This window comes from Cucurbita pepo, chromosome 1 (genome assembly GCF_057944985.1).
Source record: "Cucurbita pepo subsp. pepo isolate OVF chromosome 1, ASM5794498v1, whole genome shotgun sequence".
Taxonomy (NCBI): Eukaryota; Viridiplantae; Streptophyta; class Magnoliopsida; order Cucurbitales; family Cucurbitaceae; genus Cucurbita; species Cucurbita pepo.
The window spans coordinates 16,627,899-16,642,083 of record NC_141798.1 but is presented as its reverse complement, the minus strand read 5'-3'; the positions used below and the strand labels follow the sequence as shown (position 1 = coordinate 16,642,083).

Genomic DNA, 14,185 nt, shown 5'->3' with positions numbered 1-14,185 from the left:
GTTATGGTCGATGTTGTCTTAGTTTGTTGCTACATTTGTCTTAGTTTTCCTACTCTTAATCACGTTTTCAGATTATTTAAAGAGTCTTACTTATTTTTCACTGTACATATTATATTAATAACTAAAATCTCATGATTTTCATGTCTTACTTTTTTTTAACGACTGGTTTGGGTTGAGTGTTACCCTATTTTTGGGTTAGTCGAGTTGACCCAACAAAGAAAAAAATCAACTCCTCAAAGAATCAGATTTTCCATTTTTTAAAAATTCAACTCAACCAAGACGGAAACAATTCAAATCCAACTCAAGTTTTATGGTTTGGGTTGCGCAGTTCAAGATGGCTGTGTTGTCCAGTCATATGAACACTCTTAAGGAAAACATATATTTTGAAACCTTAAACCTTAAACCTAAAAAAAAAAGTTTGGAGATAATTATAAGGTGTTCGAGTAAAAAAAACAAAAAATTATAAATATAAAAAACATCAAGTATTTTTTAAATTAATTTATTTAAAAATTAAAAAATTGAATTGCATTAATGATTTTTTTATATTTTAAATAAAGGAATATTTTTATTAAGTTTGTGGCGTTAGATACCATTAAAGAAATGATTTCTACATGAGAAGGACGCAAAAGGAACAAAATTCTGCAAAAAGCCGCGACCACAAAAGTTCTGCGAAAAGCCTCATCGCCCGAACTTCGTTTTCAACTCTCAGATCACAATAATCATCCTCTTCCTCCATTCTCCCGTTACAGTTTCTCTCACTCCACATTCCCTCAAGAATCGAGTTCCCACTCGCCGGATCCTCAGTGCTTCAGGCTTTCGATCGCGATGATGGCGGGAGCGCAGCCGGCGGTTAAGGTCGTCGCGCTCTGTGGTTCTCTTCGCAAAAATTCTACCAACAGAGGCTTGATTCGTGCTGGTAATCGAACTCTCTCTCTCTCTCTCTCTCTCTCTCTCCATTTTTCTGTTTCTGTGCTCTGTTTTTTTGTCGATTGTTCGTCGTCTAGGGCTCTGATTCGGCGATCGTTGTTGTAGCGATGGAGATTTCCAAGGAATCGATCGATGGAATGGAAATCGAATATGTAGATATCTCGCAGTTGCCTATGCTGAACACTGATTTGGAGGTTGATGGAACGTATCCACCGGCTGTCGAGGCGTTTCGTCGGAAGATTCTGGAAGCAGAGAGTGTTCTCATTGCTTCGCCAGAATATAATTACTCCGTCACCGGTAAATTCCTTTTCATTTTTATTCCTAATCTTTTATTAATATTTTTAAATTACTATAGTATAAATTTATTAGAATATTGAAATTAAAAATTGGCTTTCATTGGCTAACATCTGCCTTGCTTTCCACTCATTCTACCATAGAGACCAATAATAGACAATAACTCCTCTTAAATACGACATACAATTTGAACGGTATAATGATCTCTAAAGAGCATTTCTTCTCAACATTTTAAACAGTTCTAAGTTGGAATCTCATTCTAACTAACGATTTTTGTGGTTCTGGATGATTTAGCTGGACTACAACTAGGAAAATAGCCTTTGTTTTGCCTTCCATGACCGTGTAGTGTTATCATATTTGACCTTTAATTATAGGTGTCTAGTATCATTGCAGATAATTAGTCTTCTACAATGGTTTAACGTATATATCATATTTGATCATTGATCATAGTCTAATGTCGTATATCCATTTACTGCTCTTTCTATTTTATTTGTAATCTATTTGATTCTATAAATGATTATAAAAAGAGAACTTTCACCATTATTTAGGTGTGGTGATTTTAGTAAATATTCTCACTTTCGTCTAAAAATATTGGTTTTTAGAATGAGTAATTGCCTCATTCGGCCATACTGCCTACCTCGAGAGCAAATAGCTAATAGATTTCATGTATTGTACGAGGTGCACTGAAACAACATGAGGGTGAATTTGGGTTAAGTTTAAATTAATCGTGTTTATACACATCAACTTTTCCTTCAACCTCCTAACTAATTTTCTTGGTAAGCGTAGTTTTGAAACCTTTAGTTCTTTCATACTCTACTTGATGGAAAACGAAATGGTACAAAATCGAGAATTCTCATTTGCTAAATTAGGTAAAAAAATTGTTGTGTTCTAAATCGAACATAAAAAATTAAACAACAAAAACGAGCCAACCTAAGCGTGACATAGTGGTAAAAGTATCTTTATTATTTGAAACTAAGCTCGTTTTATGATATATTATTCGTAAGTAATCGAATCGGGCCATAAAAATAAGCTTTTTCATTTGATGTCAGTTTGATTTAGTTGTTGTGATGTTAATAGCACCACTGAAGAATGCACTAGACTGGGCATCAAGGCCACCAAATGTATGGGGAAACAAAGCAGCAGCAATCGTGAGCTCAAGTGGGGGCTCCGGCGGAGCAAGATCACAGTACCATCTTCGCCAAATTGGGGTGTTTCTCGACCTTCATTTCATAAACAAGCCCGAGTTTTTCTTGAACGCATATCAGCCGCCGCCCAAGTTCGATAGCCATGGCGACTTGATCGACCGTGAAGTTCGAGAGAAGTTGAAGGCTGTTCTTCTTGCTTTGCATGCATTTTCTTTGAGACTACGAGGAACCTCTGTTGTAAATTGAAGATCTTATCTTTATTCACGAAAGATTTGTGTGTGATGATAATGTTCCTAGGTATGAACAATAGAGTACCGTTCGGATTGATAGGCTCCCAATTAGATACATATTGTTGTAAGATCTTAAGACTATCGTTTACTAGAGCTCAATCTAGTAGTACCAACGTGAATAAGATCTCCACTAGATAGACATAACGTCTTTAGCTAGCACGCGCAGATAATCAAAGCAAGTTCCTTACATTTAAGAACTAAATAGTACTCCACCAAAATAGAGTGATCAGTTTATTTGAATATTCTTAGCTTGCATGGACGGTGAAATAGTAACTAATAGCTAAACTTGACAATAATAAAAGGAGTGAAGTAAATAACTATACTTGTCTCTAAGGTCCAATTATATTAATTACGTGTCATTGAACATAATTTAATAGATATCGCTGGTAGATGTATATAATAAACTGATGTAAAATTCACAAGAATAAGTGTAAGTATACACTTTTACGAGTATAAGCAAATTATTGATTCGACAGATAACCTATCTTTTTGTTTAATTTTATCACTGAAAATTAAATGAATTTTTAGGTAACATTTGAATAGTGTTCGGGATTTTAAACTAATTAAACAAAATTAACACGGAGTGCCACTACTATTGAAAAACAGAAGAACAATGAGAAAATGAGAAAATCAACAATAATGAAATGCATAGCGATTATTTCCATAATCGTTTTTAATTTCTATTAACAAGGCTTTAGAGAAGAATTATTTCTAACACTTTTATTACGTTCGAGTATCTTTCTCATGAAACTAGAGTATTAAAGAAGATATTATTGTTCCCTCGAACAAATATTAGTACTACATTTAAAAAGTACTCATAAAATTTCAAAAAAAAACATTAAAAATTTTGGTGATAATGTATAAAGTGTATAAACTTTGATTTTTTTTTTTTTTTATATAAATATGAAGAATATTAATACTACATTTTAAAAGTTCAAGAGTATTTTTTGAACACAGTACTGTCCGTATAAATATTTTAAACATTTTACATTTTAAAATTTTAGAGTATTTTTAAAATACTATTAAAAATTTTATGAATGTTTTTAAAATAAATATTAAAATTCATTATTATTATTATTTATAAAATTTGGTAGAAATATTTATGAGATAAAATATAAAATATAGAATATTTTTAATAATGGAGAGGGGAAGTACTTCCTTCTCTGCTGATTTGGACATGAGCAGACGCGAAACGAGCAGAAAGTAGAGCAAAAAGCCACACCACACCACATGCGCCACACCACTACTATTGCTAACACGATCTCATCGCCTCAACTTCGTTTTCAACTTTCAGATCACAATACTACAATTTCTCTCGCTCCACATTTCCGTAAGAATCGGATCTCCACTCGCCGGATCCTCAGTGCTCCAGGCCTTCGATCGCGACGATGGCACTCTCTATGATGGTGGGAGCGCAGCCGGCGGTTAAGGTCGTCGCGCTCTGTGGTTCTCTTCGCAAAAGTTCTACCAATAGAGGCTTGATTCGTGCTGGTAATCGAAATCTCTATCTCTCTCTTTCTCTCTCTCCATTTTTCTGTTTCTGTGCTCTGTTTTTGTCGATTATTCGTTGTCTAGGGCTCTGATTCGAAGATCGTTGTTGTAGCGACGGAGATCGCTAAGGAGTCGATCGATGGATTGGAAATCGAATATGTAGATATCTCGCCGTTGCCGATGCTCAACACCGATTTGGAGGTTGATGGAACGTATCCACCGGCTGTCGAGGCGTTTCGTCGGAAGATTCTGGAAGCAGAGAGTGTTCTCTCTGCTTCGCCGGAATATAATTACTCCGTCACCGGTAAATTCCTTTTCATTTTTACTCCTTTTTTTTTTCCCTAAATTATATAAAATATCACTTTTATTAATATTTTTAAATTACTGTTCCAGTATAAATTTATTATTAGAATATTGAAAGTTAAAATTGGTGAACTTGAACTCCTAATCTCAGCCGCCCTAGGTTAAATCACCATCTCCACAGCTTAAAATCTGACCATAGAGGCCAATAATAGACAATAGCTCATTTTAAACACAACTTACAACTTGAATTATATTGTGATTTCTATAGAGTAATTCTTTTCAAAATCTCGAGCTTGTTCTAAGTTGGGATCTCATGCTAACTAAGGATTGGTGTGATTATGGATAATTTAGCTGTAATAGAACTAGGAACGTAGCCTTTTTTGCCGGCGATATTTAGCTTTTCATTACGGTTTTACCATAGGCATCATATTTGACCATTAATTATAGGCTAATATCTTGTATTATTAAGGATAATTAGTCTTCTACTATGGTTTAACATATGTCTCTTTATATTGAGGATTTTTAGTCTTTCATTACCGTTTAACATATGCATCATATTTGACCGTTGATTATAAGCTAATATCTTGTATTATTGTGGACAATTAACCTTCCATTATGATTTAACATATATATCATATTTGATCCTTGATCATAGACTAATATGAGATGGTTTAACATATATATCATATTTGATCCTTGATCATACACGAATATCCGGTATCCATTCATTGTTATTTCCATTTCATTTGCTATTTCCATTTCATTTGTAACCTATTTAATTCGGTAAATGATTATAAATAGAGAACTTTCAACCACTTAGATTGGGTAGTTTTAGCAAATATTCTCACTCTCATTTAATAATATTGGTTTTTAGAATGAGTAATTGTCTCCTTCGATCATACTGCCCACCTTGAAAGCAAATAGCTAATATGTTTCACGTATTGAACGGAGTGCACTAAAACAGCATGAGGGTGAGTTTGGGTTAAGTTTAAACGAATCGTGTTTATACACATCAACTTTTCATTCATCATCCTTCTAACTAATATTCTTGATCAGCGTAGTTTTTAAACTTTTAGTTCTTTCATACGGATGGAAAAACAAAGTAATATAAGCTCGAGATTCCCATTTGTTAAACTAGTAAAATTTTTGTCGTATTCTAAATCGAATGGAAAATATGAATCTCATGTCAGTTTGATTCGATAATGACTAAATACTTTTTCATTTCATGTCAGTTTGATTTAGTTGTTGTGATGTTGATAGCACCACTGAAGAATGCACTAGACTGGGCATCAAGGCCACCAAATGTATGGGGAGACAAAGCAGCAGCAATCGTGAGCTCAAGTGGGAGCTTAGGCGGAGCAAGATCACAGTACCATCTTCGCCAAATTGGTGTGTTTCTTGACCTTCATTTCATAAACAAGCCCGAGTTTTTCTTGAATGCATATCAGCCGCCACCCAAGTTTGATAGCCATGGCGACTTGATCGACGACAAAGTTCGAGAGAAGTTGAAGGCTGTTCTTCTGGCCTTGCATGCATTTTCCTTGAGACTACGAGGAACTTCGATTGTAAATTGAAGATCTTATCTTGAACTTTGTATGTGATGGTAATGTTCTTAGGTATGAGTAATAGAGTATGGTTCGGATTGACATGTTCCCAATTAGATACATATTGTTGTAAGATCTCAAGACTTGTCGTTTACTAGAGCTCTACCTGGTACCAACGTAAATAAGATCTCCACTAGATAGACATAAGGTATTAGCTAGTACACGCAGATAATTAAAGCAAGTTCTTTGTAATTAAAAACTAAGGAGTATTCTACTAAAATGGGCGATCCGTTCACCGCTCAAGATTAGAATTGAAAAAATGTATATTTTTAAATGTATTTTAAATGGGCGATCCGCATTTTAAATGTATTTTTAAAACACATTATTATATATTAAAATATATTTTTAAATATGTCACAACATCTAACACTATATTGATAATAGCAAACTCTTGCTAGTTTTAGCGTAACTCAACAAATAAAAGCACGTGTCCAAGTGTATTTAGGGCTTCGATTTTCGAGCTTTTCAAACTCCAAATTTGTAGAAACTTCTTGGAGAGGTCCTATTATTAAAAAAGAATATTGGTACCATTATAAATAAATAGAAAATTGGATCAAAATAGGTCCAATCAGGCAAAGAGTACGAAAATCGGTTCGATTAAATCAAACATGAAAAATACCGTGAACAATGCATGAAGAAGACCGCAAACATTACATGAACAATACCTCGAATAATGTCACCTAACCTCCAGCCATAACACACCTCGATATTTCACACTTTCTTCACAAAACTTCTAAAGAGAGCAATTTGATTTAAATTTTATCAATTTTGGCCAAGGAAAATATATTAGAGGATGAAATTCACAATTTCACCATTTTTTTCAAATTCAAGTCTCAATTTTTAAAAAAAAAATTACAAAAAATAATTAAATTATAATTAAACAAGAATAATTAAATTATAAAAAATGTAATTTTAAAAATTTAGTAGATATTGTCCACTTTGGCCTGTTACATATCATCGTTAGCGTCACGGTTTATAAAACACGTCTACTTGAGAGAAGTTTCTACACCCTTTATAAGGAACGTTTCATTCCCCTCTCCAACCAACGTGGGGTCTCAAAATCCACCCCTTGGGAGACCAACATTCTCACTAGCACACCACTCAGTGTTTAATTCTGATACCATTTGTAACGGCCCAAACTCATGGCTAGTAGATATTGTCCCATTTGGGCCATTACAAATAGTATCAGAGCCAGAAATCGGGCTGTGTACCAACAAAGACGTTGGGCTCCCAACGGGGATGGATTGTGAGATCCTACATCGGTTAGAGATGGGAATAAAATATTCTTTATAAGGGTATAGAACCTCATTCTAACAGACGCGTTTTTAAACCGTGAGGCTGACAGCGATACGTAAGAGATCAAAGCGGATAATATCTAGCGGTGGAATTAGATAGAAAATGCAATATTTAGCAAAATTACATGAAACAGATGTTAAAAAAACTTTACTCAATTACATGTATTTACATTAACGTTTATACATCCATAATTAGTGGTATTGCAAGGACCAATTTCTCTCAAGTGCCAAATTAAGCCTTTCAGCATCTGAGCTTAAGACTCCTATCCCCTATTCATTATCTCCATACAACCTGTATTCAGTTACCTATTCCATATGATGGATCACTTTTAACAGGGATCACCCTTCTCGTTTTCAAGGTTTAGTCGACCACGTATAACATAGTGTACATGATGAGTTAATTATCATGGTTCGGCGTTCTTACCGATGAACTTTCGAGCATAGGAGGGTGTGCTCCAACCATCTTCAATCATAATAAGGGCAAGGCGTTTCATCAAGTTTTCCACAGCTTCTTCCTCCTCGGAACTTGACGTGTCGGTTGGACTTGAGGAACTCTGCAGTGGTTGGCTGAGGTGATCAGTTCACTGATGGTTGACCAATTTCTATGATTCAGGAGGTAGAATGTACCATTTTGTTTCCCTTTCTTCCATTTAGTTTCATTTTAGATAGATAGAATGTACCTTCGTTTCCTGATACAACTTCAGGTACTCCAGAGATTGCTCATAGAAGCCACAGTGGTAGAGAAGGATGCTATAATCTCTCAGTTCCTTCATATCAACATCAAGGAGGATAAGCCGTTCACATGCTGCAAGAAAGCATAATGAGCTTACAGATTAAGATGAAGTAAGAGTAGAAGTAACTGAACCTTTTCCTTAAGGAGAGAACAAGAATATTTTGGTGCGAATGTGGATGAGAGAGCTAGAGCTTGTATAAATCCATGAGCGAAGCTTGAGATGTCATTGGGATACAGAATAAGGCTTGTTGTGAGATTTCACATTGGTTGGAGAGGGGAATGAAGCATTCCTTATAAGGGTGTGGTAACTTCTCTATATCAGATGCGTTTTAAAACCGTGAGGTTGACGACGATACGTAACGGGCTAATGCGAACAATATCTATTAGTGGTGGGCTTGGGCTGTTGCAAATGGTATCAGAACCAGTCATCGGGTGGTGTGTCACGAGGACGCTGGCCCCAAGAGAGGTGAATTGTGAGATCTCACATCGGTTGGAGAGAGGAACAAAACATTCCTTATAAGGTGTGGAAACCTCTCACTATCTGATCTGTTTAATAACTGTAAGGCTAACGGCGATACGTAATGGGTCTTAGCAGATAATATCTGTTAGTAGTGGACTTGAGCTGTTACAATTGTACTAAGACCAAATAAACCAGAGTTTAGCTCGGTGAGGTTTGTTTGGACTCTAGTCAATAGTTTCTGTTCTTTTTCTTAAAACAAAAACAGTACGGAAAATAAATAAATAAAAATGATGCATCCTTTCAGTATAGCTAGATAGTCTCTTCACCATTTTCTTGATTTCCCTGTATTTGCATTTCTCCAATAAAAACAATCAACAGGAAAATGAATGAGAGACTAGCAAGCCTTAAATACTAGGAAGTAAGCTGTACTTCCTCAGTTTCTCACCAGCAAGCTTCCAATACTATATCAGTTCGCAAAGTATATGAAAGCCCATAATAAATCCTGCTCATTCATATTCTGGTCCTTTGGATAACCAAGTAATTGTGATATCCCTCAGTTCCACATTCTTAGGTAGAAGTTTAAGGATTTCTAAGTATTCAAAAGGCCTTTGGGTGGAGGTTATATTAATAAATGGACTTCAGTCTATAACAGTCTCAAAGAGAGAGAAGCGTAGCATACCAGCTAATGCACGCCTCATATCTCCATAACGCCTACTTGTCCAAACTCCACGTTCTAGCCTGTGTTGAGCAGCCTTTGCAGACGCAAGCTGAAAGCCACTGAAAAAGGTAAAAAGGGCAAGAAACAGAGATATTAATGCACATATCTACAAGCTCTAATTGAAAGGGAGGGGCTGAGGAACGTAAAGAGTTATTGGATAGTGAATTTGGTGATGCAAGGCAATTGGCTGAAAAGTATATTGCTTCTCTAAAAGTAGGTCTATGCTGCAGATTTAAATAGTTGAAATACCTTTCCTCAATTGCATTCGATCTATCACTACAGTTGCAACATCAACGGCTCTTAAGAATAAACTTCTGGATTGATTTTGTTGAAATGGCCAAAAAGATTCTTTTAAATTGCTTAAAATCTGCGTTCATGTTCACAAACAGAGAGAGTAAATCAGAACTTTTCTAGATTACAAAGAGTAATTAGAACTACGTTTTCTTTAATCAAGAACGAATACATAAGCGCATACAAAAACGACAACACAACAAAAAGGAATGCCAAAACCCTAAACTAGCAATACGAGAAAAGAATCCAATTCATCCAAATGTGTAAGGCCTTAGTAATAAACGCCCAGAGATAAGTATTAAATCTATCAAGAGACCACATAACCTACAAGAAGTTTGAACCATATTAGAACGGCCATTTCTTGTTAATTGGAAGCCTAAAGGTCCCACTAGAGGCCTTCCTAAGAGGTCTTAGGTAAGGAGATCCTATTTCCCCATCTTTTTTTAGGGTGGTTGTGAGATCCCACATCGGTTGGGGAAGAGAACGGAACATTCTTTATAAGAGTATGAAAATCTCTCCCTAGCAGACACGTTTTAAAAACCTTGAGAGGAAGCCCGAAAGGGAAAGCCCAAAGAGGACAATATTTGCTAGCGGCGGGCTTGAGTTGTGACAAATGGTATCAAAGCCATACACCAAGCAATGTGCCAGTGAAGAAGCAGAGCCCCGAAGGGGGGTGGACACGAGGCGATGTGCCAGTAAAGATGCTAGGCCTCGAAGGGGGTGGATTGGAGGGTAACACATTGATTAGAGAAGGGAACGAGTGCTAGCGAGGACGCTGGGTCCTGAAGGGGGGTGAATTGTGAGATCCCACATCGGTTGGAGAGGAGAACGAAGTCTTTATAATGGTGTGAAAATCTCTCCCTAGCAGACGCGTTTTAAAAACCTTGAGGGAAAGCCCGAAGTATTCTTTATAAGGGTGTGGAAACCTCTCCCTAGCAAATGCGTTTTTAAAACCTTGAGGGGGAAGCCTGAAGGGAAAGCCCAAAGTGGACAATATTTGCTAACGGTGGGCTTGGGCTGTTACAGTGGTAGGTTCGCTTTGGCACGGTGGATAAAGGTCTCCTTGAGAGTTGAGTGGGAAGGGATAGATCCCATCATTAGCATCTTCAATTTACTGAGGATACAATCTTTATTTATCCGGGTAGGAAAGATTTATTTTCTAATGTTAACCATTTATTGTCGATCTTCAAAATCATTCTGGTCTTAAGGTTAACAAATCTAAGAGTTCAGTCATTAGTATCATATTGGATAGGACCAAGACTAAATATTACCTCCACCAACAGACTTTGGGTTGTTATTATGTGTGGTTGATCAGATTCCTTGCTTTTCAGTTTATGATAGCCTGTGGGAAGGCAATAGTTGTCATGAGGATGATATATCTCTACATCGAAATCCAGAAGGCTCCATAAACGAAGCATTTTCAAGATCTCAGAGTATACGAGTGAAAGTAATGCAGATGAGCCTGTACCATGTGTCAAAACCTGTCAACATGAAACAAAATATTGCCAAAAATAATTCAACTCTATTACAAAAAATAAGAAAGAAAAAACTCAAAACAGAAAATACAGGGCATAATCTTTTACTGTGTGAAGATATAGAGCTTGTGGTTCCAGTTGAGCTTTAGAACTGGTTCTTCTGAAACCCTAAAATATAAAATATGTCATTGGAAGAATTTTGAGATATGTTTAACTTGTTATAACCGTTTTTGAAATTTAAAAATCTTACCTTAGTGACATACATGTACCTCTCTATACTCTCCAAAAAACTTTCTGGTGATAAATTGAATGAAGATTTATAGTGAGTGCAATAGCCCATGGAAAGGTCAGCTAGACTATGAATAAATGCATCGATGGGAAGAGGAACAGATGAATGAGATACCAAGGAATCATCCTCTGCTGCAATATAAAGAGCAGCTTTCGCCAAATCAACACGCCTATTAATGCTTATACTTGTTTCCCTCTCTATATTGGATAAATATTGAATCTGAGTCAAGAAACCCTTCCTAGCCTCCTGCATAGTCATTGAGCATCAAAATAAGATTTATTTGACAACCGTTTTGTTCTTAAGAAACTAGAGCTTGTCTTTGATTTTTGATAACCATGTTAACCAGCAGAGCATAAATATCAAACTGTGGAAGCAAAATAACTTCAGATAAAAGCAACTTAAATTACTACTGGGGTCAAGAATTTGTCATGTACAGTCAAGAAATTTAACAAAACAGAAATAAAATGAGTTCATGAAGGAGGAGAAAATAGAAGTAGTAGTTGCAAATGCTTTAAAATCAGTGATCAACACTTTTTTTTTCTACTTTAAGAAACCAAGCTTTCCCTTAGTAGAATGAATGAATGTACGAGGGCATACACAAAAGAAGCTCAGGGAAAGATTTTCACAACTACCTACTGAAAGGGTGTATGGTTGTACACCAGTAGCATATATTATTCACTTTAGTTCGTTACGTATCGTTGTTAGCTTCATGATTTTAAGACGCATCTGTTAGGGAGAAATTTTCACAACCTTATCAGGAATGTTTTGTTCCTCTCTCCAACCGATGTGGGATCTCACAATCTACCCTTCTTGGGGGCCAGCATACTCGTTGGCACACCACTCGGTGTCTAACTCTGATACCATTTGTAACAGTCCAAGGACACCGCTAGGAGATAGTGTCCGTTTTAGCTCGTTAAAATCGCTATTAGTTTCACAGTTTTAAAACGCGTTTGTTAGGGAGAGGTTTCCACACCCTTATAAGGAATGTTTCGTTCCCCTCTCCAATCGATATGGAATCTCACAATCCACCCCCCTAGGGGGCCAACGTCCTCGCTAGCACACCACTCGGTGTCTGGCTCTGATACCCTTTGTAATAGCCCAAGCACACCGCTAACAGATATTGTCCACTTTAGCTCATTACGAATTGCCGTCAGCTCACGGTTTTAAAACGCGTCTGTTAATGAGAAGTTTCCACATTCTTATAAGGAATGTTTTGTTCCCCTCTCCAACCGATGTAGGATCTCACAAAGGGATTCTAATCCAAAGGAATAAAATCAAGCTGATAATTACAAAAAGTTTGATGGCTGGACGCTCATAGGGAAGCATTAAACCTATTAACCTCCCAAACTTTGTTCCAAGATAACTAATAAGAATCTAAAGAGAGTGAAAATAAACCTTAATAAACCAGGATCCCTGTAGAATGTCTTGCCAGATGTGCTCAATAGATCAAACAACTTTGATTGTTTTCTCTCTTCCATTTTCTTTTAAAATCAGAGTGCTTATCATCTTAACTAATAAACCAAAGGGGGAAATAATGAGGCTCTGCGCCAATCCAAGAACAATAAACCAAAGTAGCGATTAAAATAGTTTTGATCTTAGAATTCTTGTTTCTAATTTGGTCCCTGTAACTACAAAAATCTGAAGTAGGAATTAACAAAAACTAACGAGTAGTTTGTTTTAATATCAATCACGAAATTGAAAAACAGAGAAGATTCAGCAGAATCCCAGACAACAACAAGAAAACAAGCACATTCCATTTCGGCAAAAGCTTTTACAAGACCGAACGTAGAATCAAAAGAACTGTTTAGACTTGATCACCAAATAAATAAGCAACAAAATCTCCCTGAATGCCCAAATTAGCAGAACGTTATGAATTAAAAGCACCCTAATCAAAAGAAAACAAATCAGAAGATAAAACAGAGGAATTACCTTAGAATAGGAGGCGTCAATCCCAGAAGAATCCATGGCATCGTGAAGAATGAAATGGAAATCTTGGGGAGCAATATTATGCCGAGAGCCACCAGAACAAACCACTCGAAAGCTCGGCTGAATCGAATGCGATGAAGAAGAATTGAATTTAGAGAATTTGGAAGAAGCTGACAGTCTTGGAATCCATAAGGAAGCAAAAGAAGAAGCAACAGTGAAGGAATCCATTGCCACAGAGAGAGAAAGAGAGAATGGCAGAGAAAAATATCTTCTCTGCTGCTTCAGGTCGTTACCACTCCACGAGAAGGACAGTTAAATATATTTTTTATTAAAAATTATTTAAATAATAATTTTAATTTTAATACAAGAAAAAAAAACATTTCAAAATTTATATTCTTTCTATTCTATATGTATTATTATATCATGTAATAAATTTTTTATTTAAACTAAAAAATTTACAACTAAATTAAAAATTATTCAATAATAAAATAAATATATAGTGTGTTATCAAGAAGTTGATAATTTTTTTTATTAAACAGATCCGTCGTATTTAATAAGTTTACCTCATATGGATTTGAACCAATAATCATTGTCGTATTAAAGTAATATGTCAACCATTTAATTCAGTCGACCATTTATCATCATAAAGAAAAATAAATGGACACGATCACATCAATAAGTTATGAGTCCAAGATTGTTGACAAACGACCAATAAAAATAATAATTAAAATAATATATTTTCTCATGTCAAGAGGTGACGTGAAGGTGGTGATGATCACCCCGGAGTATGTGTGAGAGCCCTTGAAAAGCGCTCCAAGACCTGTTAACGCTCATGAAAATCTAGCTCGGTCCTCCATTCATTTGACGAGAGGTGTAGACAATGAAGTCACCTTCACGACCTCTTTTTTTGTCCCTGTGATGTAACAATTAAGTCGATGCATATA

At 35.9% G+C, this 14,185-nt stretch overlaps 2 protein-coding genes and 1 non-coding gene across 3 annotated transcripts; 2 read left to right on the top strand and 1 right to left on the bottom strand.

Annotated features, from left to right (window-relative positions):
* The first annotated feature begins 600 nt into the window (after nt 1-600).
* LOC111789243 (NAD(P)H:quinone oxidoreductase-like) lies at nt 601-2,778 on the top strand. Its single transcript, XM_023669960.2, has 3 exons — nt 601-916; nt 1,033-1,224; nt 2,299-2,778. Exons 1-3 carry the CDS (start codon nt 826-828, stop codon nt 2,610-2,612), a joined length of 597 nt encoding a protein of 198 aa, XP_023525728.2. The 5' UTR covers nt 601-825; the 3' UTR covers nt 2,613-2,778.
* A 1,053-nt stretch (nt 2,779-3,831) lies between these two features.
* LOC111789237 (NAD(P)H:quinone oxidoreductase-like) lies at nt 3,832-6,129 on the top strand. Its single transcript, XM_023669946.2, has 3 exons — nt 3,832-4,147; nt 4,260-4,451; nt 5,711-6,129. Exons 1-3 carry the CDS (start codon nt 4,045-4,047, stop codon nt 6,022-6,024), a joined length of 609 nt encoding a protein of 202 aa, XP_023525714.2. The 5' UTR covers nt 3,832-4,044; the 3' UTR covers nt 6,025-6,129.
* A 1,357-nt stretch (nt 6,130-7,486) lies between these two features.
* Nucleotides 7,487-13,530, bottom strand: LOC111793214 (uncharacterized). Its single transcript, XR_015421315.1, has 8 exons — nt 13,245-13,530; nt 11,277-11,561; nt 11,135-11,194; nt 10,823-11,032; nt 9,510-9,627; nt 9,222-9,319; nt 8,030-8,154; nt 7,487-7,903 (listed from the first exon to the last, which is right to left on the bottom strand). It is a non-coding gene; the product is annotated as an uncharacterized LOC111793214 (transcript).
* Between the last annotated feature and the right edge of the window lie 655 nt (nt 13,531-14,185).